Source organism: Panthera uncia (genome assembly GCF_023721935.1).
Source record: "Panthera uncia isolate 11264 chromosome B2 unlocalized genomic scaffold, Puncia_PCG_1.0 HiC_scaffold_24, whole genome shotgun sequence".
Taxonomy (NCBI): domain Eukaryota; kingdom Metazoa; phylum Chordata; class Mammalia; order Carnivora; family Felidae; genus Panthera; species Panthera uncia.
Genome location: NW_026057580.1, coordinates 9044941 through 9067063, shown reverse-complemented (window position 1 = coordinate 9067063; position 22123 = coordinate 9044941). Strand labels below are relative to the sequence as shown.

At 55.2% G+C, this 22123-nt stretch overlaps 5 protein-coding genes across 8 annotated transcripts; 3 read left to right on the top strand and 2 right to left on the bottom strand.

Annotated features, from left to right (window-relative positions):
• Positions 1 to 12: 12 nt before the first annotated feature.
• Positions 13 to 4486, bottom strand: RXRB (retinoid X receptor beta). Of its 2 annotated transcripts, none has more exons than XM_049653470.1 (7): positions 4168 to 4486; positions 2861 to 3033; positions 2331 to 2460; positions 2003 to 2135; positions 1796 to 1899; positions 1396 to 1501; positions 13 to 1298 (listed from the first exon to the last, which is right to left on the bottom strand). In XM_049653470.1, the coding sequence occupies exons 1-7, from the start codon at positions 4382 to 4384 to the stop codon at positions 1151 to 1153; spliced, it is 1011 nt and encodes a 336-aa protein (XP_049509427.1). In that variant the 5' UTR covers positions 4385 to 4486; the 3' UTR covers positions 13 to 1150. The 2 variants fall into 2 exon arrangements, with proteins under 2 accessions (XP_049509427.1, XP_049509428.1); XM_049653471.1 differs by having other exon boundaries at positions 1796 to 1887.
• An 11-nt stretch (positions 4487 to 4497) lies between these two features.
• LOC125938186 (retinoic acid receptor RXR-beta-like) lies at positions 4498 to 6352 on the bottom strand. The gene is made up of 3 exons (XM_049653200.1): positions 6106 to 6352; positions 5189 to 5436; positions 4498 to 4677 (listed from the first exon to the last, which is right to left on the bottom strand). The coding sequence occupies exons 1-3, from the start codon at positions 6335 to 6337 to the stop codon at positions 4498 to 4500; spliced, it is 660 nt and encodes a 219-aa protein (XP_049509157.1). The 5' UTR covers positions 6338 to 6352.
• A 348-nt stretch (positions 6353 to 6700) lies between these two features.
• Positions 6701 to 10279, top strand: SLC39A7 (solute carrier family 39 member 7). 2 transcript variants are annotated; one of them, XM_049653467.1, is made up of 8 exons: positions 6701 to 6799; positions 7110 to 7524; positions 7615 to 7783; positions 7945 to 7998; positions 8132 to 8296; positions 8442 to 8582; positions 8788 to 8984; positions 9440 to 10279. In XM_049653467.1, exons 2-8 carry the CDS (start codon positions 7114 to 7116, stop codon positions 9710 to 9712), a joined length of 1410 nt encoding a protein of 469 aa, XP_049509424.1. In that variant the 5' UTR covers positions 6701 to 6799; positions 7110 to 7113; the 3' UTR covers positions 9713 to 10279. The 2 variants fall into 2 exon arrangements, with proteins under 2 accessions (XP_049509424.1, XP_049509425.1); XM_049653468.1 differs by lacking the exon at positions 6701 to 6799 and having other exon boundaries at positions 7205 to 7256; positions 7631 to 7783.
• Positions 10280 to 10518: 239 nt separating this feature from the next.
• On the top strand, positions 10519 to 12747 carry HSD17B8 (hydroxysteroid 17-beta dehydrogenase 8). Of its 2 annotated transcripts, none has more exons than XM_049653473.1 (9): positions 10519 to 10608; positions 10801 to 11018; positions 11121 to 11237; positions 11348 to 11440; positions 11543 to 11628; positions 11747 to 11831; positions 12037 to 12079; positions 12287 to 12361; positions 12557 to 12747. In XM_049653473.1, the coding sequence occupies exons 1-9, from the start codon at positions 10563 to 10565 to the stop codon at positions 12571 to 12573; spliced, it is 780 nt and encodes a 259-aa protein (XP_049509430.1). In that variant the 5' UTR covers positions 10519 to 10562; the 3' UTR covers positions 12574 to 12747. The 2 variants fall into 2 exon arrangements, with proteins under 2 accessions (XP_049509430.1, XP_049509429.1); XM_049653472.1 differs by having other exon boundaries at positions 10538 to 10608; positions 12257 to 12361.
• Positions 12748 to 14398: 1651 nt separating this feature from the next.
• On the top strand, positions 14399 to 18391 carry RING1 (ring finger protein 1). The gene is given in 8 exon segments (XM_049653469.1): positions 14399 to 14577; positions 14691 to 14828; positions 15626 to 15786; positions 15894 to 16109; positions 16823 to 16991; positions 16993 to 17213; positions 17399 to 17672; positions 17975 to 18391. Coding segments are annotated over 7 exon segments (1221 nt in total). The 5' UTR covers positions 14399 to 14577; positions 14691 to 14750; the 3' UTR covers positions 18077 to 18391.
• Positions 18392 to 22123: the final 3732 nt, after the last annotated feature.

Here is a 22123-nt window from a genome sequence, read left to right as displayed (position 1 = left end):
CCCCCCCCCCCCCAACACAGTCACCTCAGTCCAGAAAACAGCGATTTTAATTTGAAAGCTATTTTATGTGTGAGTGAAAGAGAAGGGAAAGGAAACCCAGAGAGAAGGGCTGCGAGGCAAAAATCATGCAGCCCCAGCACCCTATCTCTGCAGGCTGACCATCCCCCCCTCAATTCTCAGGCCAGGGTCCTGTGTCCCCAGTCTACACTGTGCCCAGGTCTGGGGGAAGGCTGTGAAAGGAAGGGCCTGAGGATTACTCACCAAACCACCCTGCCATCACATCCCAGGCCCCTTCCCCAAGTTAGACAAGAGATGGGGGAGGGGATAGGGAAGGCCAGTGCTTGAAGGGCCCCAGGGACAGACCATCTCAAGGCCCTGCCTTTCCCAAACACCACCTCCACCACTGGCATTTCTTAGTCAACCTGGGAAAGTACAGTACTTCTTTGAGTCTAACTGCAAGTCTCTATCCTCAGAGGAAATTAAAAATAGCAGATCGGTTCCTACATCTTCACCCACCCCTTAACCACCAACCACCTTTTTATTCAGTCTGACTGCAGCAGGAGGTGAAGTGTGAGGGGGGCTCTGAACAGGAGACAGTGACAGGGCTCCTCCCTCTTCCAGAGTAGCCCCCACCTGCTGGGCTACCGTCAAGGCTGTCAAGGCCTGGAGGAAAGCCTGTCAGAGTGCTACTCCCATGTCCATCAGTTTGGGGGGCCTGCCCCCCAGTATCCATCTCCAGGAGAGTTCCCATTTTCTCTCTTCACATGGGTAGCTAAGTGAGGCAAGATGAGAAGGAAGCAAGGTCCTGTGAGCAAGGCCAGTGCTTTGTGCTGGGGGAAGGAGAGATCGTTCCAGGCAGGGGGTAAGAAATCACCCCAAATCATGACAGACCCAAGACAAATTCAGAGACTCAAGGTCACTGAAGGATGAGGTCCAGCCCTCACAAGGATCTGGGGTCCCCTCTGACTTGGGATATCAAGCAAACCTCTTGGAGGGTTTATGGATCCCCTTGGAGGTCTCAACTCTGCCCCGTACTCCTCACCCCACCAAGATTCTAGGACACGGCCCCTCCCCACCGTGCCCCCAAGGCTGGAGTCCCTCTCAGATGTGTACTCCTCAAGTGTGAGGAGCACCACGTGTAGGTCTGGGCTCAGGCCAGCTGGTGGGGAGCCTCAAGCATCTCCATGAGGAAGGTGTCAATGGGGGTGTCTCCAATGAGCTTGAAGAAAAACAGATGTTCTAGACACTTAAGGCCGATGGACCTGAGGGCAGGAAGACGTAGCAGCAGCTTGGCAAACCTGAAGCAGAGGTGGGAGAAGACAGCTGGAACCACACGGGCCCTGAACACAACTTCATGGCACCCCACAACCCCACACCCCCACAGCTCCTTCTCACCGTCCCTGCTGCTCAGGGTACTTCTGTTTGCAGTAGGTCTCCAGTGATGCGTACACTTTCTCCCTCAGAACCTCCACCTCACTGGGGTTGGAGAGACCCTTGGCATCTGGGATGGCAGGGAAGAAAGGAGGAAGAAGGAAGATAAATCAAATCAGGACAAATGTGGAGATGTGGCCCACACGATGTCCCTTTTGGGCCCCACCTACTGGCCCTTTAACAGATGCCTGGCTAAGTTGTGGAATAGGGCCAAAGGGGAACATATCAGTGCATGTGGGTTTTTCTTGGTCAGCTGGGAGAGTTCCAGATTGAGGGGGATAGCTGGGTAACTTAGGAGTCTCCGGAGAAGAGGAGGCTCCAAGGTTGCCTTGGTCTTGAGAAACAGGGGTAATCCTCCTCTTACCTGGATTGAACAGAATGATTGCCCTCAGGCAGCCAAGCTCTGTCTTGTCCATCCTCATGTCACGCATTTTGGACACTAGCTCTGTCAGCACCCTGGAGAGGGACCTGCAGGTCACTCAAAGGTCACAGCTCAGCCAGCCTTGGACACGGACCAGCCTATAGCCCCACCCCCTCTACCTACAGGCCAGCCTAGCCGAAGGCCACTGACCGATCAAAGATGGCTCCCACGCCTGCAGAATGGGCTGAGTTGCGGTGCACATGAAGACCTGTGGCGAGGAGGATGCCATCTCGGACATCAATGGATCGGTGGGAGAAGGAAGCAATGAGGAGCTCGTTCCAGCCTGCGTGGGGGGCGGCAAGGGTCAGGAGCCAGAGCTCAGACCATGGGATTCAAAGCATATCAGGGGAAGAGAAGAAGTGAGGAAATCAATGAACTTGGCTCCCTTGGTATGTAAGTATGCACTGGGGTCACTGAAGGTCAGAAGGTCAAACAGGGATCAAATATCAAGAGGTAAAGGGGATCCAAGGTCACTGACCTGCCCGTAGCAATATGACCTGGTCATCCAGAGGCAAGGAAGAAAAGTGTGGGATCCTCTTCGCCCACTCAACAAGCGTGAATAGCTGTTTGTCAGCTGCCTGACAGATGTTAGTCACGGGGTCATTTGGCTGCAGGGGATGGGGGGGTAAGAGTTACGGAAGGTCTGGAGGTACACTGGAAGCCCCCCCTTGTAAGAGGTTTCTGACACCACCTCCTTATCTAGAGTCTCCCTTCAAATCCATCTGAACCAATCCCCATTAGTCAGGCTTCTCTTCTGGCATTCGCGAAAACAATTATTTATTTAGGACTAGCCCATGGTTCTACCACTGGGTTGTTTGGGGATGGGGACAGAGAAAGCTATCACACCCACCTCAGATGTTTGAGAGACCTTGTTTGGCAGCACTTCCAGTCCCAGGCAGTGTTAGGGGGGATGGAGGGTAAAGGGAGGGGAGAGGGAAATAGAACCAACCTAGACTCCCGTCCCCCATCCCCCATCAGGAGAGAGAGTGGATTGACCCCATCACTCACGCTGCTGCCGCTACCCCCGGTTCCCCCAGGACCCTCAACGCCCTGGTCACTCTTCTGCTCCACGGCAAGCTCTGCCTCCAGGATCCTGTCCACAGGCATCTCCTCGGGGGCTCCCCCAGCCCCCTCCCCATCCCCGTCCTTGTCCTTCCCCCGCTGACGTTCCTCCTGTACCGCTGGGGTGGGGGGAGGGGAGGAGAAGAAAAAGTGGAAAGTCAACAGTCAGCCGTGAAGGGTTCTGAAATGTCTTTAGGGCCTTATCAGGGTTCTCAAGGCCCTTAGGAGGTATTTATAGAAATTAGAGAAGTCACTAGAAATGGTAGACTAGGGAGTCTGGAAGCAGGGGCTATAAAAGAGCATATAAATAAGCCAAGAAGGAGAAGAGGAAGGCAGGATAAAGGAATTAGGAAGAAAACTAACATTTAAACCTAGGGTCTAAGAAATGTGCCAAATACATTTTAACATTCACTCAATTATTATGAAAATTCCAGGATCTCTTATCTTTGTTATTAAAGATGAAAATTTTAGGGCTTGGAGAAGTTAGACAGCTTGTCCAAGTTCTCATAACATAGAGCAAGTCGTCCATCTAAATCCAAGTGTGCCTGGCTGCAAATCTGGTGCTCTTCTGATTCAACAAAGCCACAGTGAAAGGATCACTGGCCCGGGTCTTCAAACTTGTGGGTTCTGATTGCAGCCTTGCCCCCTCTTTCGTTGCATGACCCCAGGAAAACCAGGCCTCAGGCTCATCTTCTCTAAAATGAGGCAGTGGACCAAGATACCTTAAAGTGTCTGAAAATTCCAGCATTAGACTTAAGAAGATAAGAGAAAGAGAAAGGGAGGCAGCCCTGAGGTCTTCAGTAAAGTCTGCAGCTTCAAAAGAGTAGAGTCCCAGACTTTGGAGGAGGAATCACAGATAACAGGGAGACAGAGAGAGAGGGAGAGGTAAATCACAGGCACACAAGCACTGGTCAAAGAGGAGGAACTATTCAGGTTAGTGAAGGGGAGACAGAGAAACTCATCATGGGTAAGGAATAGTTATCCTACCCTAGCACCAGATGGGAGGGGTCATGGGTGCCGGACACAGAGAAGCAGCCCCATTAAAAAAAGGAAACTCAAGAGAACAGAGCAGAATTCGAGAGACAAGAGCTGATGAGGAGGGAAGAGAGAAATCAAATATCGCCCTCTGGAGGAGGAGGGAGAACAGTCCAGTCCTGAGAGGTACAGTCTGCAGTTTCCTGCAGTCTTCCCTCCACCTCCTCCCTCCTCTCCCATAGGGTAGCCAAGGAAGCCCGGCTGACGCAGGCCCTTACCCTCCCTCTTCATGCCAGTGGCCAGGCACTTCTGATAACGGCAGTACTGACAGCGGTTTCGCTGGCGCTTGTCCACTGTGCAGTCCTTGTTGTCCCGGCACGAGTAGGTCAGGTCCTTACGGATGGTACGCTTGAAGAAGCCTTTGCAGCCCTCACAGCTGTAAACCCCGTAGTGTTTGCCTTGAAGGAGATGGGAACAGCAACAGCAAGGCCGCATGTAGACCCCTCACAATCAAGTCCCTTGCCAACTTCCCTCCCAGCAAACTTAGTTTAAATCCATCCACACAGATGGGGAACCAGGACATGAGGGATGACCCGGTCCCACTCTCCTTACTGTTCAAAAACCCTATACCAGCCCCCTCTTCCCCCTGACCATCCCCCATCCCAGATTAACTCAACAGTGTCGCTCCCTGGGGGTGGGTCTGGCCCCCCTGAAGATGTGAAGCCACCAGTCTTAGGGGTCCGGGGCCTGCACTGTCCACCCCCAGGGAGCGACACTGTTGAGTTAATCTGGGATGGGGGAAATAGGGAAGTCACAGGGAGACTCACTGGGAAAGAGAATCTCTCAGAGGTCATGGAAATCATTCCCTACCACCTAGGCAGGGCCCTGCATTGCACATCACAGAGGACATTATTTACATTGCAGTCTATGTGAAGGGCCACCCTTGGAGCACAACCCCCCAAAAATGAGACATACAGTTCTCCTTGAAATTGTGCAACACAGGGACCCTGAAGGGCATATATCTCAGGACGGCAGATGGGATAAAAAGGGCAGAAAAATAACTGATAGATGAAAGGGACATCAGAATATCGGGTTCTTTTATAGGGCTGGGAAGGAAGCATGCACTGAAAGATCAGTCACCTCAGGAAGGGCAAGGGGTCTCACAAGGACCACAGGCCTGCCAGGATTAGAGGACTGGAAGGTCAGTGGGCCATGGGGAAGTTCACACAAGGATCTGGGGTCACAAGGAAAACAAGGAAATGAAAGTGGAGAGGCAGTCAGTGAGCCACGACCTCTCACCTGGGGACTGCTGACAGGCCCGGAGAATCCTGGGGGAGCTGGAGGGGGCAGACCAGGGGACCCCATGGAAGAGCTGATGACTGGGAAAGGGGAGCCCAGTGGAGGGGGTGGCATCGGGGGTGGGGGTGGGGCCCCGGAACCTCCAAGGGTTGGGGCTGCTGAAGGGGGTAGGGGTAGGCCAGGAGGAGAAGGGGGAGGGGCCCCCTGGGGAAGGGGATTCGGGGAGGAACTGTCTGGGCTTCGGGAGTCTGAGGGAGGGGTACGTACAGGCACAGAGACACACAGACAGAAAGACAAAAAGAGAAAATGAGTCTTAGATCATCCAACTGGAGACTTTAATTCTCTCTAATCCCCCGCCGCGCCCCACCCCAACCCAACCCACCCCACCCATCCTCAAGTCCAGAAACACCCTGTTGTCAAACAACGGTTTAACTAATTGTGGTGAGAGGAGGGGGTTAACAAAAGGCAGGATGGTTCAAGTGAGGGACAATTCCAAGCAATCCGTTTGGTCACCCCAAACCAGACATGTCTTATGTGGGTGGGGCAGCACGTGGGGTGGAACTGACAGCCCCTCCATTCCCAGCGTGTAGCCAGAGCGTGCAAAGAAAAGAGGTGGAAGGGACCCTTCCTAGGACGCAGAATCTGCCTTCAAACGACCAGAGTCCCCAAACTCGAGGACTCAAATCCCACGCCCGGGACCTCTGGATTGTGGGGCCTCAAACAGCCAAAGCTAAGGAGGGCGGAAGCTCCCCCGCCCCGCCCCGGTGGGGGAGGGCGCTAAGGCCCTCGGGAGGGAGGGGACGCATGTTTACAAACAAGGGGGCGGGAGCGCCAGGGAAAGAGCTCCAGGGGACGGGGGGGAGGGGTCGCAGATAACGCGGTGACTGGTTCGCCGGTCCGTCCGCTAGGACACTCACCCCGCCCGCTGTCGCCCATCCCGTCCCGTCCAGCCTCCCCTGGCTCCGGCTCCGGGGTTTGTTGTTCTCCGGCTGCTGCCGCCGCCGCCGCCGCCGCGGGATCCAGCCAGGGCCGTCGCCGCCGCCACCGGGAGGCGACCCCACAATGCATTTCTTTTCGCACCCCCACCGGCCCACACTGCCCTGCGGCATGCCGCTGGGGGAGGAAGGGCGGGCGAGCAGCCCAAGACATGACTCTTGGGTGAATGCAAGGATACCGTAGAGGTACCAGGGATTCCCACGTATTGACCGGGGGACTAGCTGAGCACGAGGAAGCCCCAGAGAAAAAGACTCTGGCCTGAACCGGGTCGAATTAAGCGCTTCGCTCTGCTCTGTACCAAAATGACAGCGCCGATATGGCAGCCATCTTGGTATAGACGGGAAGTCTCCGTGCTAGTTCCCGCCCCCTCGTCTAGTTGGAAACGGAGGAGGCGGTCTCCTCAGCCCAGTTAGCCGGCCTCGCCCAGCCTCCCCTCAAATAACCTCCACACCTGCGCATGCGCGCCAGAGCAGCGTGGCCTCGCCGCCACCGGTGTGTCGCCATCTTGGTAAAGGTATCGGGACGGAGGTGGAGCGGAACTTCCTGTTCTCGCGGGAGCCAGAGGCGGGACTGCCACGTCCGAGCAAACCGGGAAAGGAGAAGATCCTGAAGCCGGTGAGAATTCCCTGCTTTACCCTATCGTCCTTTCCAGACCTTTTCCATCTTCTAGTGGATCATAGAGACTAGGGCCCAGAGAGTCCATAAAGTGGAGGATCAAAGCCTAGAGCGGTGTCCCAGGGCCCTGCATCCGGGAGGGGGTTCGAGATAAAGAGACCGAGTCTTGGGAACAATGTGGGTGGGGACAGAACGGAACGGGGGAGCGGCCCATAGAAGTGGACGGAGGGCACGAACGGAGTAAAACTGACCCTGCATAGGTGTAGAGTTGAGGGTCAAGTGGAGTCACTGTCTCTGTCCCTCTGGTCAGCGTGATGGCCAGGGGCCTGGGGGCTCCCCACTGGGTGGCCATGGGACTGCTGACCTGGGCGGCCTTGGGGCTGCTAGTGGCCGGACACGGGGGTCATGGCGACCTACACCAGGACCTGCACGAAGACTTCCATGGCCACAGCCACAGGCGCTCACAAGAGGATTTTCACCGTGGACACAGTCATGCCCATGGCCATGGCCACACTCACGAGAGCATCTGGCATGGGCATACCCACGGTCACGAACATGGACATTCACATGAGGATTTGCACCATGGCCATAGCCGTGGCCAATCCCATGAGAGCCTCTACCACAGAGGACATGGACATGACCATGAGCACAGCCATGGAGGCTATGGGGAGTCTGGGGCTCCAGGCATCAAGCAGGACCTGGATACTGTCACTCTCTGGGCCTATGTGAGTCCCCAGGGGCTGGGAGAGAGAGGGGCCGGTTCTGGATTGTTGGGAAACACCACACCACTTGACCCCTGACTCTCCCCTCACCAGGCACTGGGAGCCACAGTGCTGATCTCCGCAGCTCCATTTTTTGTCCTCTTCCTTATCCCTGTGGAATCAAACTCCCCCCGGCACCGCTCTCTGCTCCAGATCTTGCTCAGTTTTGCTTCCGGTGGGCTCCTGGGAGATGCCTTTCTGCACCTCATTCCTCATGCCCTGGGTAAGTGATTTTTGGCCACTACTGCAAATCTTAACATATTTTATTCTCTGGGCAGAAGGGTTCTTCGTCCTTTGTGATCCTTGACCTTCCAATATTCCCCCAAATGCATGCCCCTTGGACAGAGTGTTCACTCATCTGGCTTTTTCTCCCCCTTCCTCTAGAACCTCATTCTCACCACCCTCTGGAGCAGCCTGGACATGGACACTCCCACAGTGGTGAGGAAGGGGTGGATGGAGATGTATTGGGATGTTAAGAGAGGTCTTTCCCTCCCTGTTCTCCTCCTGTAACTTGGGGAGGAGGAGTCTGGAATCCATATTTCCCTTAATGTCTCAATGCCTCTATTCCCAGGCCAGGGCCCCATTCTGTCTGTGGGACTGTGGGTCCTCAGTGGAATTGTTGCCTTTCTTGTGGTGGAGAAATTTGTGAGACATGTGAAAGGAGGACATGGACACAGTCACGGACATGGACACGCTCATGGTCACACACAGGGAGGTCATGGGCATGGAAGACAGGGTGAGTACATGAACAGCTTTCCTTGAAAGCCACCTTGCCTGCTGCAGAATCCCCTTACCTTACAGCTCTTCAGCAGGAGGGGACTTCCCTTTTGAGGACATTTCTGGAGATTTCTGTTCTCCACTCTACTAACTTCTTCCCTCAGAGCGTTCTTCAAAGGAGAAACAGAGCTCAGAGGAAGAAGAAAAGGAAGCAGGTGGGTCTCGGAAGAGGAGAGGAGGGAGCACAGGGCTCAAAGATGGGCCAGTGAGACCTCAGAATTCTGAAGAGGAAAAAAAAGGTTCAGGTGAGGGCCAAGGTTATCGATAAACTTGGGCAAAGGATATCACAAATCACATGGAATATACACTGTGGGTAATGGCAGGTGTCTGAGAAACATGAAGGGGCTGGATGTGAAGTGGTCTCTGGGGGGAGATGTGATAATGGCTGAAGGGCTGGGACAAGGGGTGGTAGATGACTCTAACCATTGTCTTCCTTTTTACTTGTACAAGATCTGCGTGTATCAGGGTACCTGAATCTGGCTGCTGACCTGGCACACAACTTCACAGATGGTCTGGCTATTGGTGCTTCATTTAGAGGAGGTCGGGGGCTAGGGATCCTGACCACAATGACTGTTCTGCTACATGAAGTGCCCCATGAAGTTGGGGACTTTGCCATCCTGGTCCAGTCTGGGTGCAGCAAAAAACAGGTTGGTAATGATGTGCGCGAGACACGATTGCCTCAGTCTTTACCTCTCCTGTTCACCCACCCAAAACCCAAGATCGCCTCTCATTAGGTTCAGACAAGTTGGTACTGTACAAACAATACAGCCTCTAGAAACGAGGGGGGAGAACTTCTGTTTCTTTGTCCTGTGGCTCAGTATTTCTTGAATTCTAGTCCACAAACCATCTGTATGGTTTATGAGGGTGTTTTACACTGACCCCCACCCTGACCTTCCGAATCAGAAGTTCTGTGGAAAGGACCTCTTTGATATTTTTAGGTTTTTCAGAAAGTGTCAATTCTAGATCCTCCTCTTTTTGCCTTATTCTTCAGGTCCCAAAGACATGCACCCTACCCGTATATACCTGTACCCCACCAAACATGCCTAACCACTGATCATCTTTAGATGTTGTTGAATGCCTTTCTGTCTTTTCTGCCCACCAGGCGATGCGTCTGCAACTACTGACGGCAATAGGGGCACTGGCAGGCACAGCCTGTGCCCTCCTAACTGAAGGAGGGGCAGTGGGCAGTGAAGTTGCAAGTGGTACAGGTCCTGGCTGGGTTCTGCCATTCACTGCAGGTGGCTTCATCTATGTAGCAACGGTGTCCGTGTTGCCTGAGCTGTTGAGGGAGGCATCACCATTGCAGTCACTTCTGGAGGTGCTGGGGCTGCTAGGGGGAGTTGTCATGATGGTGCTGATTGCCCACCTCGAGTGAGAGGTGGGGTAAACCGTCCCCACTCCAGCCCTAAATCTCTAGTGTGTAAGCCTTCAAGGTCAGGAGTCTGTGGAAGTTGGGGACCCTGGCCAGGGATGTCTGCTGAAGGAAGTTGTAAGCTAGGGAAGTGGTAACGTTGGCATTAGGGCCATCAAGATTTTGCAGTCTTATAAGAGCTGCAGAAGTGAGAATGAGAAGTCAGAGGGACCATAGTGTTAGTCATGTGCTGACCATGTTGTTGGGTTTAGGGAGTTAAATGGGGCCATGAAGAAGGCTGGAGAAAGAGGTGATGACAGCCTACCCCGTGTCCCCTACCGAACCTGTTTACAGAAAACCAAGCTACCAAGAGCAGGTGTATCCAAGGTCCGCCCTCCCTTCCCACCTGTTGGTGGAAGCTTCAGGGAAGACCAGAGCCCTGGACAGAGTGGGTAGCAGGAAGAGTGGGGATATACATCAATTAAACATCAATCGTGTGTCCTGATTTGGGAGTGATTGAGGGGGGGAGGTGGGCTTGCCAATCTCATGGCCTGATTTTTTTTTTCCTATTCTTTGATATCACTGTTTGAATTGAGGGGTAGGGGTGGTAACCGGAAATAAAGTCCTCGGATCTTCCGCCCCAAACGCGGTCTTTGTCTTTTTTGAGAGAATGAGGGCCCCTCAGCATCCCATTCCCCAGGCCCCCAAGCGGTGGCGCGTGACCACGCCCCCGCGGTGGAGGGTCAGTCTGTGCTGGCGGCCGCCGAAGGCTCAACGCTGGCCGGGCTTAGGTTGGCGCGGCTTTGCTCTTGCCACGCCTCCTCTGCGCTAGGATTGGTTCAGGGGTTCAGTGCCCGCCCACCCGCCGGCGGACATGGCGTCTCAGCTCCGTCTCCGCTCGGCGCTGGCCCTGGTCACAGGTTGAGGGAATGTTCTTCCAGGGCGGGTCGGGGTGCCGGAGTGTTGTCCGGGGGCGCCCTTGGGGTCTGCAGCCGCTGTGACCTCTGGCCCCTGGTCCGAATTTTACTACTTTGCGCCCTGTTGACCCCTGACCCTGCCTACTCCTCCCTTTCTCCCCTTCCCCCCACTCCGTGTGTTCTCTCCCACCTCAGGCGCGGGTAGCGGCATCGGCCGAGCTGTCAGTGTGCGCCTGGCCAGAGAGGGGGCCGCCGTGGCCGCTTGCGACCTGGACGAGGCGGCGGCAAGCGAGACGGTGCGGCTGCTGGGCGGGCGGGGGAGCGAGGAGGTGGCGCCCTGCGGGGGCCACGCAGCCTTCCAGGCTGACGTGTCTGAGGCCGGGGCGGTCAAGCGCCTGCTGGAACAAGTACAGGTGAACGCGAGACGACCTCGCCCCTTTTAAAGAGCCAACATTGATTGTCTTCACTAACCCGGCTCTACTTGGGTTTTGGTGTGTAACCGCCCCCTTCCATAGGCCTGCTTTTCTCGCCCACCGTCCGTCGTTGTGTCCTGTGCTGGGATCACCAGGGATGAGTTTCTGCTCCACATGTCTGAGGATGACTGGGACAAAGTCATAGCTGTCAACCTCAAGGTGGCGACTTCTGAACCTGTGACTTCTGGTTTCTCTAGCCTGGGGGAGGGAACTGGAGGAGGACTGTCACCCAACTGTTCCTTTCTGCCTTGTTACTCTTTCCCCACCAGGGCATCTTTCTAGTCACTCAAGCTGCAGCCCAACTCCTGGTGTCCAGTGGTTGTCATGGTTCCATCATCAACATCAGTAGCATCACAGGGAAGGTCAGGTTGAGTTAGGAGAAGGTCAGCCAGCCAGTTGGGCACAGAGAGGAGAGCCCCTCCTTGGGATTCCTGACTCATTCCAAATCTCTGACTCACCTATAGGTGGGGAACATGGGTCAGACAAACTACGCAGCATCCAAGGCTGGAGTGATTGGGCTGACCCAGACTGCAGCTCGAGAACTTGGCCGGTTAGTCAGACACAGCTGGGGGTACAGAGGGATTTGCTGAGCCATGTGGGAGGTCTGGGGAGGGGGTGTGTCAGTGTTCAGCCCTTTCCAGAGTCAGCAGCCACTCTCCCTTCCACAGACATGGGATCCGCTGTAACTCTGTCCTCCCAGGGTTCATTACAACACCCATGACACAGAAAGTGCCACAGAAAGTGCTGGACAAGGTAGGAGGCTGTGGGTAGAGGGCAGAGTTATTCAGACACCCAATCTCTCTGGGCTTCAGAGAGAATGCTGAGCACAGGGCCTGACAATTAGTAGATATTCAATAAGTGTACAAGGAATGAAAAAAGAAAAAGGTGCCACAGACAGCCTACCAAAAAAAAAAAAAGTAAAAGAAACATTTACACATGTATGAGTGTTTTCTTACAGGTGACTGGAATGATCCCGATGGGGCATTTGGGGGATCCTGAGGGTGAGCACTGAATAAGGAAAAGGAGTTAGGGAGGGGGCCTGAATGAAGAAATCCCAAACTTTGTGGGATCTGAAAGGATCTCACCAGGATTGGTGGTTGGTGTGTGTGTGTGTGTGTGTGTTGGTGGGGAGGGGTTCTGGTGGGAGGTGATGACTTTGGATCTATGAAAGTGAATAGGATTCTGCCTTTTCCCCACCATTCCCATAGATGTGGCAGATGTGGTCGCATTCTTGGCATCTGAAGACAGTGGATACATCACAGGGGCCTCAGTGGAAGTCACTGGTATGAGGCCATCATGGGGAGGGAGAAGGCAGAGAAGTGGAACCCAGATGATAAGAGAAAGCAAGAGAAGGGAGTCTGGAGCCACTAAGGGAAGAGCAGAAGTTCCCATAGGCGAGGGACTGAACTGGGCACCCCCCCCCCCCAGCCCATTTGTCTCCACCTATGCATCTGTCCAAATGTTTCTGCCCCTCCCAGGAGGTCTTTTCATGTAACTGCTTCACGGACCCTGGATTCTGCTCACTCCCCCACCACTCCACCCGGCCTCCTGCTGATGAGGACTCTGAGTTCCCAGGCTACAAAAGGGGTGGCAGTGTATGGCTCTGGAATGCTGAATATGGGAGGCAGGGGTGCTTGTGACCCTAATAAATTCCAAATCCTCTTCCCTGCCACCTCCGGTTCTTCTTGTGTCTAAGCCCTCAGACCCTTCCCCACCTCCCCCTCCTTTCCCTTTCCCGAAGGATTGTTCCCTTTCACTGCCTGGTCTCCCAGGGCAACCCCCGCCGCCGGGTGTGAGAGGAGAGAGTGTATGTCACTGTGTATGTGTGACATTCTGGGTCTTTATAGAGGGAGGGGGTCTCTGCCCCCACCCCCTTCCACTGGTCCTACAGCCCCAGTACCCTCTCCCCAATTCCCTGGGTCCTTATGGTCCCCAAGGGTGGTTTGTTCATGGCCCCATCCTGGTGTCCAGTCTGGCCTTGGGAGGGGGTCTTGGAACAGGTGGCCCTCCCCACCCCCTCCCTTTTCTGAGTCCCCCCCCCCCTTTCTCTCCACCTTACAATAGCTGCAGCCGGCCTGGGGTCGGGTGGGGGGGGATTAGGGGAGGGGGCCAGGATTAGGGGAATGGACCAGCCGATGAAAGGGGCTGGAGGAGAGCAGAAGGGAGGGGGTTGGGAGGAGGAGGAGGAAGGGGAGGGGGTCCGCGCTAATCGACTCTGGAGCCCACATAAGGACTGGCCACGGACTGAAGGAGAGGACAGGGAAGTAGGGGGGAACTGGGGGAGGGGGCGAGGGGACCCAGGGCTGCCTTGTCCCAGAAACAGGCTACCCCCCTGGCAGCTGCAGCCCAAGTCCGGGAGCCCCAGCTCAGGCTGGAGGAGACAGGACGCCCACTACGGTCTTTCCCCCCCGCCCCCCTCACATCTCATCCCCTGCCCTCAATGGGGATCGCTCTGCCCCTTCCTCTTCTCTTTCCTCCCTGTCCCCTTCCTTTACAGAAAAGTCCTGGAGGAGGCTTCTGTCCGCTTCCCACTCCAGACATTCTGCCCCTTGTGCCCCCACCCACCCACACGCGCACACCCCCTCCCCTATAGGGGCCCCATCGTGTGTGTGTGTGTGTGTGTCCCTGCTTCCGCGTGGTGTCTCCATTCCCCTGTTCCTCCCGTGCGCCTCCCTCCCCCGCCCCGGGCCGCGGCTCTTGATTGTCCAAACGCAATTCTCGAGTCTATGGCTCCGGCCGAGAGTTGAGTCTGGACGTCCCGAGCCGCTGTCCCCAAACCTCGAGGGGAGAGCGGGTCGGAGGGTCTAGGGAGAGCCAAAGCGAAGGGTGCAGCAAGTCCCCAGGGTGGTAAGGGGAATCCCGGGCTCATCCGGATTTAGTTGCGTTCACAGGACTGGAGGACTGAAAAGGCCGAAGATCCTTTCCAGCCTTCCCCCTCCCCTCCCCGGAATGCCAGGCTGGGGTTACGGAGTTGTGGGGAGGGTGGCAGTTGTCCCCCAGAGCCGCTAGGGGACGCGGAGTGGGGGAGGTGGCCCCTTTTCCAACCCCTCTCTACCCTCCCGGGGTCCAAGAGATCCCAGGCCCCGCCCTCCGGAGCGGAGGCCCCGGGTGGGGACCTCGGGAAGGGAACGGTGGCTAAGGTTGGCAGCGCGACGGTGCCGGCCCGGGAACTGAGACCGCGGTCCCCACGTAGCGGGGGACTCCGGGGACGCCGGCTCCTCACGCGAAGCGGACGCGCCCGAGGGCGGGGGAACCCGGGAGCCCACGTCGCGTCCCACCCGAGCCCGGAGTGGCGGGTGACGTCTCCGCTGGCGGGGGCGGGGGGGGGGGTAGCGGAGGGACAAACGGAAGTGACGTAGGGCCCCAGCGCCCGGGCCATGGCGGCGGCGGCGGCGGGAGCTGCTGTCTGAGCAGCGGCTGCGGACCGAGCGAACTGGGGCTGAGAGCTCGGGCCCAGTGAGAGGCGCTGCGGCAACGGGGCGCGGACGGCTGGAGCCCGGTGAGGGGCAGCGCGGCGCGGGGCGGAGGTTGTGGGGGGAGCCACAGGAGGGGCGGGGTCTGCGCGAGGGCGGCCCCCCTAACAACCCTTCCCCCCCTTCCCCCTTTCCCCAGCCTACCTCTCCTCCTCCACCGCTGCCGAGCCCGGGTGGGGGGGGTCTGTGCCCTGTCACCATGACGACGCCGGCGAATGCCCAGAATGCCAGCAAAACGTGGGAACTGAGTCTATACGAGCTCCACCGGACCCCGCAGGTGATAGGGACTTTCCTTTCACAGCTTACTCCCTTTCCCCAAACCCTTCAAACAGACCCCTATCTCACAGCCTCTTTTCCATTTTTCGCCCTGTTCTTCCGACCCTGCCGGATGTCACAGACTCCCTTGACCCCACCTTTGAATCACCTTAATCTTTTCCAAGCACTTTCACATTTATCTCGTTTCATTCTCACATCAGCTATTGCCACAGATGTAGGGCGAGTATGACTGCCTTCATCTGAAAAATAGTAAACACATAGACTTTACCTTCAGTGTTCCTCAGTTCAGTGTCAAAGGTCAATGCATATAAGACTTTCCTTCCAAGTTTACTAGAAATGGAGCCCTCCCCTGCACAACCCACCCCCTCACCACGCCTTGCCAATATTCTGATACCATAATGAGATGGGGCCCCAGAATCTGTGTTTTAAACAAGCACCATAGGGTATTCTGATACAGGTTGCACCCAGACCACACTTTAAGAAATTAGATTGAAAAAGTCTTCCCCAAACCCCACATCTGTGCCACCTCTGCCCCAGACCTCTGACCAAACCTCAGATCCTCCTGTTGCAAAGCTCCTACTTTCAGTTAATGGACACTACTCCTTTCTGTTCTCCATTCTCTCCAAGTCACTAGCTCCTCTTTCTCAGAATTCCCGTCTTCCTCAAGTGGTCAACACGGGGTACCCAGATTCTGTTATTTCACTGTATTTCTCAAAACTCCCATTCCATTGACCACCTGTTTCTAAAACCCCTTTCCCCCCAACCCACCATCACCTTTCCACTCACTGATGTCTCCAGGAAGCCATCATGGATGGCACAGAGATTGCGGTTTCCCCTCGGTCACTGCATTCAGAACTCATGTGCCCCATCTGCCTGGACATGCTGAAGAATACAATGACCACCAAGGAGTGCCTCCACCGATTCTGCTCTGACTGTATTGTCACGGCCCTGCGGAGCGGGTAATGGGAGGGATGTGTTTGAGATGGGGTGAAGGGTACAGAGTTGGGGCCTCAGTGTCCTAGCGACTGAGACTGACCCGTTGAGGGCCTCCTCTCTCCCACCCCAGGAACAAGGAGTGCCCTACCTGCCGCAAGAAGCTGGTATCCAAGCGGTCTCTGCGGCCAGATCCCAACTTTGATGCCCTGATCTCTAAGATCTATCCCAGCCGGGAGGAATATGAGGCCCACCAAGACCGGGTGCTCATCCGCCTCAGTCGCCTGCACAACCAACAGGCACTGAGCTCCAGCATTGAAGAGGGGCTGCGCATGCAGGCCATGCACAGGTTCGGGCCGGGAGAGAGGCGATAGAGGGCTGGTGGGACAGATCCGTGGGTCAGACTCCTGGTGCCGTCTTTGCTGCCTGCCAGCTTCTAAACCTTAGCATCTTAATAGCTAACCACAGCCTGATTGTCAAGGTCTGGAAGCCAGGGGTGTAAATTGCAGCTTCCTAGTTAGCAACTGGTATTACTATTCTTAAGAAAAAATTAGCTCACCCTCTAACTTTCTAGAAGTTAGAACAGTGGAGTGATTTTGAGCATAAACTCTGGATTCACCTTGCGGGGAATTAAATGACCTTCTAGGCCAGCATTGCTCGGTCTTTAATATGCATCCAGATTACCAGAGGGTCTGTGAAAAATGCAAATTCTAATTCAGTAGGTCTGGAGTTGGGCCTGAAATTCTGCATTTCTACAAACCTATCCGACTGGTTCTTGGAGTCCATGTGGAGAGGCAAGAGGCTGTGGTTGCACACAAGTTATCTAACATTTCTAAGCCTCAGTTTTCTCAACCATAAATAGAATATATTCACCTGCTTCTAAGATTTGTACTATGTGAGGCGATCAGTGCAAAATACTTAGCAGTGTGTTTGGCGTGTAGTTAGTGTTTAATAAATATTAGGTGTCATCATTAAGATTTCCCTGATCTCTTGTTCTCTTAAGTTGAAAGTTTAAACCCCTTATCTGTGGTGCTTTCTAACCTCAACCACTTGCTTCTACAGGGCCCAGCGTGTGAGGCGGCCGATGCCCGGGTCAGATCAGACCACCACGATGAGTGGGGGGGAAGGAGAGCCTGGGGAGGGAGAGGGGGATGGAGAGGATGTGAGCTCAGACTCTGCCCCTGACTCTGCCCCAGGCCCTGCTCCCAAGCGACCCCGTGGCGGGGGTGCAGGGGGGGAGCAGTGTAGGGACAGGGGGAGGTGGCACCGGTGGGGTGGGTGGGGGCGCCGGTTCTGAAGACTCTGGTGACCGGGGAGGGACTTTGGGAGGGGGAACCCTAGGCCCCCCAAGCCCTCCTGGGGCCCCCAGTCCCCCGGAGCCAGGCGGAGAAATTGAGCTCGTGTTCCGGCCCCACCCCCTGCTCGTGGAGAAAGGAGAATACTGCCAGACTAGGTGAGAGCCCTGTCTTTCCCCTGACCTCTGAGAAATCAAAAAGATCATACAGATGTCCATCAGAAGTGGGCTTCACCCAAACCCAGAAAGAAACCCTAACCCAGAAGCCCTTTTGGAAAATCCCCTACTTCCCTTTTCCATTTGCGGCTTCCTGTCCCCTAAACCTGCCTTCTTTCCCACTTCAGGTATGTGAAGACAACTGGGAATGCTACAGTGGACCATCTTTCCAAGTACTTGGCCCTGCGTATTGCCCTTGAGCGGAGGCAGCAGCAAGAAGCCGGGGAGCCAGGAGGGCCTGGAGGGGGCGCCTCTGATGCCGGGGGACCTGATGGGGGTGGTGGAGAGGGTGGGGGTACCGGAGGAGGTGACGGCCCTGAGGAGCCTGCCTTGCCCAGTCTGGAAGGTGTCAGTGAAAAGCAGTACACCATCTACATCGCCCCCGGGGGGGGAGCTTTCACGGTGAGAGCCTCTGAGGGCAGTGCTATAAGAGGGGGGAGGCTGGGAGGGTGGCCTGGGGCCACACAGACCCTGGATCCTGACCTCCTAACTAGCCCACCCTCCTCTCTCCCTCTGCATCTCTCATCTCACGTCTGTGTCTTATCTTCTTCCTACTCACTCCCTATGCCCCTGCTTTACCCCACCTTTTTTATTATTCCTTTTTCTTTCTTCCTCCCTTGGTCACTTTCTGCCTCTCATTCATATCCTTTACCACCTTCTCCAACTTTTTCTTACCCTGCCTCTCTCTTCTACCCCCTCTGTAGACACTGAATGGCTCGCTGACCCTGGAACTGGTGAATGAGAAGTTCTGGAAGGTGTCCCGGCCACTGGAGCTTTGCTATGCCCCCACCAAGGATCCAAAGTGACCCCACAAGGGGACGCCAGAGGATGGGGACCAGGGGGTGTCCCTGTGTCCTGGCCCACCACCCCAGCTTCTTTGTTCCCCAGTGCCCCCCAGCCCAGCCAGTCAGCAAGAGGACACAAATGAGGACAAGTGGCTTTTATACAAAGTGTCTATATCAGATTCTTCTATATTGTACAGAGTGGGGCATGCGCCCCCATCTACTGCCTTTTCTATTGCCCCTCAACCTCCCATCTCTACAAGATGTTGGGGAAGGTGAAGAACCCTCCCCTTCATGCTCCCCTACCAACAACAAATTTGCTTCTTTTCCTCTTTGAAACCTGCAGTTCTGTGTGTGTTTATCACGAGTGTACTAGAAGGGGTGGGGGGAGATTGGGGAGACAAGCTGGAAATCATGTGGAATCAACCTTGGAAATGGGGAGGAAATGTCAAAGGTTATTCACAGTATGTAAATCCCATTTTTCTGAGTCCCCAAATCAGCAAATATGTTCGAAACTAGCGGGGACCAACCTATGAAGTTGAAAGGGACAGGGTGAAGAGGTAAGCGATGTCTGAAGTCTTCTCAAACTTGCCCCCTAAAAGCTGAATCGCCCAGCTTGAGATCCAGGATTTAAGTACCAAAGGGAAAGCAGGAAAGTGGCTCAAGAGAGTAAGGCATGTTGGTAGACTCCAACGGGACCCACCGTAATGTTTGGAAGGAGGATAATTTTTCCTCACTGCAAGAAGCTAGTTTCCATAGCTGGAAAGACAAGAGGGAGGGAAGTGGGGAGCGCTGCCAGAACCCCCCCAGCTGGACATCTCGGCCGCCTCCCAAAGAAGGCGGACAGGACCGGGGACTACAGTTCCCAGGAGTGAGCGAGCCGGTGCCCGCCGAGCCGCGGGCTGAGTGGAGGGAGGGCCGCGCGGGAGGTGTAGTTATGTGCCTGTCCAGGCAGCGGCCCAGAGCTGAGGGGTGGGGGCGTCAAGTGAAGCCATCGCTGGCTCCGGGCCTCGAGTTCCGCGAGCGAGCCGGGCCCCAAGTCTGGGCGGGGGACTGGGTGCTCGGCTGCGCGCCGGGTCTCGGGCACTGCGGGGGTCGGGGAGGAGGACCGGCCTCCCCAGGAGTAACTGATGCTCCTTCTACCCCCTTCAGCCTCTCTGCCCCTCACTTCCTGTTTCCGTTGCCCTTCGCGCCCCCACCCGACCCGCCCCAAATTCCTGCGGCTCGCTCAGTTCTCCGCCCCGCTGGCAAAGAAGTGAGCCTCTCGATCTGTTCCACAGACCCGAGGGCATCCCAGCCCACGCTTGGGATTTCTCTTTTCCCCTGGTCCCTAACACCTTCAATACCGACTGAGGGGCACCTCGAGCCCCAGCAAGTCTCGCAGACCTGGTGGCCTGGAGCTCACCCCCAGAGCCCTCTCGCCCTGCAGAAATAGACAACACCCACTTCACCCTTGTAGGAGCCCCTTTCTGTGCCCGCTCCCCGGAACCCCTGATCTTGGCTCCCCTCCTCTCCAACCGCAGGTATCCAGCGGCTGGGGAGCTCCCGGGACGGTGGGTGGGGCGGAAGGAGAGGTGGGCGTTGCTCCTGAAGTTTCGAAGAGAGAGAGAAACAGATGCGGAGGAGTCGGGAAGGATGGAAGGATACCGAGGTGGAAGTTGATGCGTATGTAATGAACGCGGCTTCTCTTCTGGTTCCAGGCGCTGCCAGGAGCGTCAGCGCAGCCTCACGTTGCTCATTCCCTCGCAGCCTCTTCGGTCTCTGTTCCCCCGCCCTCTTGCTGAACTCTGGAACAGCCAGCGGCCCCTGGCCCATGTATCTCCCCTCCTATGGCTCCTCTGTCCCTTCCCGGCTCCCCAGTCAACACCACCCCACCCTCCCCTTCTGTCCACTTCTCACATTTCGACCCCTGTCTCCTCTCTGCTGCCTCCATGACTGAACTTTGAAGATGTGCCTGTTTATTTGGGTGACATCATATGGGAGACCTAGCAAGCCGTTGCCCTAGGTAAGTCTCCTTCACCTAGGAAGGAAAGAATAACTACCCTACTTGACCAGGTGTTCTCCCTCCCCAGTGCTGGGAGAAGGAGGTGTTGTGGGGTGGGGGTTAGCTCAGATTCTGTTGCACCGCTAGCTTCCCTGGGTTAGTTCCCCAAATCTTTCAGCCTCTCTCAATTAAGCCTGCATCTATAGATTAGGCAAAGCAAGAGATACAAAGTATACAAAAAAGCAATGGACTATTTCGTTGAGGAACAACATACATGCAGGAGGGTAACTAACAATGCAAAGGAGCAAGGTAGTGAAAGAAAGGTTACTAGAGTCGGAGAGACCTGGGACGAAATCTTCATCCCGCCACTTAAACTGAGGGTCCTAACACATAAAACTCTGTAGGTGGGGCCATTGTGTTCTAACAAACCTTCCATGTGATTCTGATGTGCACCAAGGCCAAGAACCACTGCTGTAGGTGCTCCATGAGATGTTAGCTTTGTCCTTATAGGGTGAACGGCAAATGTCCCTCGAAGGGGCTCCATACCTCTGGAGCAGGGGGATCACTGGGAGCCTGTAGGGTGGTTAGGAAGGGCTTCACCGGGGAGGTGGGACCAGGCCAGCCAGGATCAATGAGAAGGGAAGAAGAAAGTCTTGGGTGGGGGAAGGGGTGGGGGGTGAGGGGGGAAACCTCTCTCTCTCTCTCTCTCTCTCTCTTTCTCTCTTTCTCTCTGTTACGCATCCACCTCCCCCCTTTTTCCTCGCCCAGGCTTCTCAGTCCCCAAACCGTGGCAGGTCGTGTGTCTGAGTGCAGAAAAACTTAGAACTCCTTCAGGTACAAGTGTCTCAAGGACATCTTCTTCAGTGTGTGCCTTCACCACCAGTGTTGTCAAGCCCCAACACAAGCACTTCCTGTCCTGTTATCTCTACTTCTTTCATGAAATTGTTTTCTTCATGTCCTCTTCTTGTGCTGGGAAGCTGCTTCTTGTGCTGGGAACGCTGGGAAGCATCCCCTCCACATGGTGCTTCTGGCCCCAGCCTGGCACTGAGGAGGGTGCTGTTATTATTTATTTGTCATTCACCTATTTATTTATTTATTTTTATTTTTTTTTTTCATTTATTTATGTTCATTCATGAGAGAGAGCATGCCAAACAGCGTGAGCGGGGAAGGGGCAGAAAGAGAGGGAGAGACACAGAAACTGACGCAGGCTCCAGCCTCTGAGCTATCAGCTCGAGCTATTGATTCGAGGCTCAAACTCACGAACCGTGAGATCGTGACCTGAGCCGAAGTCGGACACTTGACTGAGCCACCCAGGCACCCCTACCATTCATCCTTTTAGAAGGTTCTGTTGGGGGAGTTGCTGCCTTGGGCAACACTTGCAGTAAGTTTAGTGTTACCATTCACATTAAAGGAAAAGGTAGACCTTAGTTCTTGGGTTAACTCCCCCCTAAGTGTACCCTTTAGAATTTGGCAGATTTCTCCCCATGGTGTGTCAGAGAGGCTGATTATTGACACATAAAAGAAGCAAGGAAAGAACCTTTAGAGGCAAAAGGATCACTTGGGGGACTGCTGGTCAGTTTCACCTTTTCAGGAAGTGTGTACTGAGTCCACACCACCTGTCAGGGGCTGTTCTGGGACCTGGGTCTTACAAACAGGCATCCTATGATGTGGCCCCTGCCTTTGAAAAATTTGACGTAGAGGTGTACATGGCGAGCATGTCAATACTGAATCCACCTCTAGTCTGATCAGTTGTATCCGTTAAAATATGTCTCAAGTCTGTCCCTTCTTGTCCATCCTTCCACCTCCCTGTTCCAGCCACTATCTGGACCTTCTGGCTCTCCTCTGAATCACGGCAATAGCTGGAGAGGCTGGGAATGGCCTTCGCGAATACAAGCCCGCATACCTGAGTCAGGCCTTTTTGAAATGCAAATCCGATTGTTTCGGGCACCCCGCTTAAACCCATTCAGTGCTTTCCCATTGATTTTAGGTTAAAGACACAAGTCCTTCACCTGGCCTCGAAGGCCCTGCCTACTGTGATCCTGCGGGCCTTTCTGGACTCCTCTCCCACCACATTTCCACTCAGTCTG